Source organism: Dromaius novaehollandiae, unplaced genomic scaffold (genome assembly GCF_036370855.1).
Source record: "Dromaius novaehollandiae isolate bDroNov1 unplaced genomic scaffold, bDroNov1.hap1 HAP1_SCAFFOLD_45, whole genome shotgun sequence".
Classification (NCBI taxonomy): Eukaryota; Metazoa; Chordata; class Aves; order Casuariiformes; family Dromaiidae; genus Dromaius; species Dromaius novaehollandiae.
This window is the reverse complement of record NW_026991505.1, coordinates 1,298,999-1,302,608: the sequence shown is the minus strand read 5'-3', so window position 1 is coordinate 1,302,608 and position 3,610 is coordinate 1,298,999. Positions and strand designations below refer to the sequence as shown.

The 3,610-nt window shown below is 48.2% G+C and overlaps 1 protein-coding gene across 1 annotated transcript; it reads right to left on the bottom strand.

Annotated features, from left to right (window-relative positions):
* Positions 1 to 1,023: 1,023 nt before the first annotated feature.
* LOC135327048 (olfactory receptor 12D1-like) lies at positions 1,024 to 1,992 on the bottom strand. The gene has a single exon (XM_064504665.1). It carries the CDS (start codon positions 1,990 to 1,992, stop codon positions 1,024 to 1,026), a length of 969 nt encoding a protein of 322 aa, XP_064360735.1.
* Positions 1,993 to 3,610: the final 1,618 nt, after the last annotated feature.

Below are 3,610 nucleotides of genomic sequence, written 5' to 3'. Positions count from 1 at the left end.
CATCATTCTATAATACTGTTAAAAATGATAATAACAACAATACTAGAAGCAGCCTTTTTAAGGCTTATGGTAGGAGTCTCAACATGGAATGTGTTGAGCAAGTAGATATTGTGTGAAACACACCTGGCATGTTGGTGAAGTTTATGAATATGTGGAAAAAAACTGTAGGACAGGTAAGAATCAAAAGATCTCTCCAGCTGTTAGTCTTAGTCCCCGTCACCCAAGCTCACCTTACCTTTAAGCCCTAAGGATCAGTTCTGGAAGCTTTCTTCAACTGGAATCCACCATTCCCACTCATTTTGAGATTAAGGGTGAGATTCAATCTGAGATTAGGACACCTACATTTGGGGTTCCAAATGTACCTTCCTCCCTGTGAGACAAGTGCCTGAAGAGCAGTTTTAACCACTGTGAATCTAGGCAATGGGGGTGGGATTCAGTCGCCCAACATAGGTGTCTAGCACCATCTCAGATGCCCTAAGATAGCTGACAGCCATACAGGGCTGGTAGATCTGGCGCAGGACCTGTGCCTTTCTGGAGCAGCAGAGAGACACCAGCTGAGGTACACAGAGTATTTCAAGTGGCATGACATACATGTCTGCACATGGCCAAATGAACCCTACAAAACCAACTGAATCCCTCCTTGTCTATTGGCTTTAGGCTAAGATGAATCATGTCCTGACTTCTCTTGACAGCTCTGACTGGGGGTGGGATTCAGCTGCCGAAAGAAAGAAAGAAAGAAAGAAGATCAAGTGACGTTTGAGGGTAAATCACTCTAAAAAAGGTGTTTTTATTGAAGTATCACTCTCTGGAGCCGCTTCTCTTCTCCACTTGGAGGAATGGGAGTGGCTGTTCCACCAACATGCACTCTTTATGCACTGATATTGCCCAAGAGAGGAGACATAGGGCCATATGCAATATGTAGGATTTTTCTGAAGGGACCCAGGCTGTTGGCAGTGAAAAGCAGATTTCTGCACAAGACATTCTTGAGCCAAAAGCTCCTCTGATTGCATTGTCCATTGCCTACTACCCCACACAAGCTGCAAGGCAGAACATTTTCTGCACTAGTAACTGTCTGGAGAAAAGTCTTCTCTTTAGGGCACGTTTCACCTCCGCATTCCTCAGGGTGTAGATCAAAGGGTTGAGGACGGAGGTGACAACATTATACATAAGGGTGGCTATCATGTCCCGCCTGGGTGAACTCCCTGAGGAAGGTGGCACATAGTTAAAAATAACAGGGACATAGAGTAAGGCCACTACTGTGAGATGGGAGATGCAAGTGGAGAAGGATTTCCTCCTCCCCTGCCTCGACTGGACTTTCAGTCGGAGGAAGGAAAAGATGTACAGGTAAGAAAAGAGTATGAAGACAAAGGGGCCTATCACAATACTCCCTGTGACAATGCTGAGCAGGTGCAGGTTGAGCTGGTTGCTATTGCAGGCTAGTCTCACCAGGGGCTTGATGTCACAGAAGAAGTGGTGGATGTGGCTGGGGCCACAGAAATGGAGCCGGGAGGTCATGACTGTGTGCATCAGAGCATGAAGGAAGCCTGTAACCCAAGCGGCTGCAGCCAGCAGCAGGCAGGCCCGTGGGCTCATGATCAGGCTGTAGCGCAGCGGGTGGCAGATGGCCACAAAGCGGTCATAGGCCATGACAGCCAGCAGCAAAGCTTCGCTGCTGCCCAGGAAGTGGAAGAAGTGGAGCTGGCTTAGGCAGCCAGTGTAAGAAATACCCTGGTGCCCCCAGAGGAACCCAGCCAGCATCTTGGGGATGGTAACGGTGGAGTAGAAAATATCCAGGCAGGAGAGGTTGCAGAGGAAATAGTACATGGGGATGCGTAGCCGAGGTTCACATATCACCACAGTCACAATTGCCACATTCCCCAGCAGGCTGGACAGGTAGAGCAGGGAGAAGAGCATGAACAGGAACTGCTGCAGCCCTTGAAGGCTGGACAGGCCAAGCAGGATGAACTTGCTCACCTCTGTCTGGTTATCCATCCCTGCAGGGAAAGAGAGAAGAACTCAGCAGTAGCTTGCTGTCTTTCTGTCCTGAGCTGCTATTTCCATTCCCCAGAGTCCTCTTCCATAAGGTGCAGCAGCAGCTGATGCTGCCTCATGAATGGAAGAGATCAGACACTGAGTCCGGAAAGGGACACAAAAGAATCCCTTTTTTTTCCACCCCAGCTGTTTCAACAAATACTAGAAACTGTTGTAACCTAGATGGCCAGTACTGATGCTGGAGCTGCCACCTGTGTACCAGCTCACTGAAAGGAATGGCGTGTTTGAGGACAGCGAGCAAAGAAAATGGGAGGGAGGGAGGAAGGAAGGGAGGGAGGGAGAGAAAGAGGGAGGGAAGGGAAGTTGGCTACCTAGTTTTTAAGATCATTCTGAAATCCTGTTTGTTTTCCTTTTTTTTAATTCAAAAAAGGGCTTTCTAATAAGTTTTCTTCATTCCAAATCCTAGCTGAATATACGGTATCTTTCCAAAGCTGAACTATTAGAGTAGTATAGTTGGTCACATATAGCACACCACTTTCAAAGAGGATGGATTTGTTCTGTTCAGTGGTGTCAGGAAACCTTTATATAGTCCTCCCTGTCACGGAAACAATCACATTTCTTTCCAACAAAGGAAAATTTCCATCTCTCTGATAGTTCCTCTTGGGATCAAGCCTCTGAACCTTATGGGACTTCAGTGCAGAAAACATCAAGGCATAGCGTTTCAGGCACACAGAAAACTAATGATGTTGTGGGGAGCTGAACTGATTACTGATTATTTGCACAGCCAGCTCTCACAAGCAGGAGGAAGCTGTAGAATCAAAAGCCATTTCTGGAAATATGCAAGGTTATAGCACATCATTCTCAGCAAGACTAACAGTTTTAATGGGGAATTTGCCAAGGAGTTTGACACATGGTTTTGTAATTCCCAAGGATAATACATGGAATAAATATCATGGCTTCCTTTGACCTGCTACAACTGCACAGCTGGACTCTGCCTCTGGCTTAACATCTTTTGCTCCCTTTATAGTCCATGAAGATCTTAAAATGCTTCTTCTTTTCTTTTCATTTCTAAAGATGGAGATAACAAACTATGGTGATTTTCTGAAGGCCTCAAATACCTGTTTCACTGTCCCCTCTGCAAGCTGTGTTTGCCATGAGCAATGGCATCTGAAACCTCCATAGAAGTGCCCAGGTGCCTGATTGAGAGCACACAGAGGCAGGGGCTGGTGGGGCAGCAGAAGACCCTGCAGGTGCTGTCATAGTTCCCACAGCCCGTTGTGGTGGTGGCCATCACAGGGCTGTACTGCGCTGGCAAGTCCCACCTCATGAACAGGCTGGGTTGTGAGAGGATGGAGGAGAGAGGTGGGGAGCCACACAGGTCCTGGCCCTGGGCGGCAAAGATGCCTCCATTTTCCTGCTCTGTAGCTGACACTGCTGAGCCCCTTGCATCCCCTCCACAGGTTTCTCCCTGGCCTTCCCCATGCAGGCCCATACCAAAGGTATCTGGCTGTGGTGTGTGCCTCAGCCCTGTCAGCCTGGACACACGCTGGTGCTCCTGGACACTGAAGGGCGGGGTGATGCGGAGAAGGCGTGGGAGAAGCAGAGGCTTCCTTTTGTG

Excerpts from the sequence above, each read along its gene's own strand:
- LOC135327048 (XM_064504665.1), bottom strand. The coding sequence starts at position 1,992 with ATGGATAACCAGACAGAGGTGAGCAAGTTCATCCTGCTTGGCCTGTCC.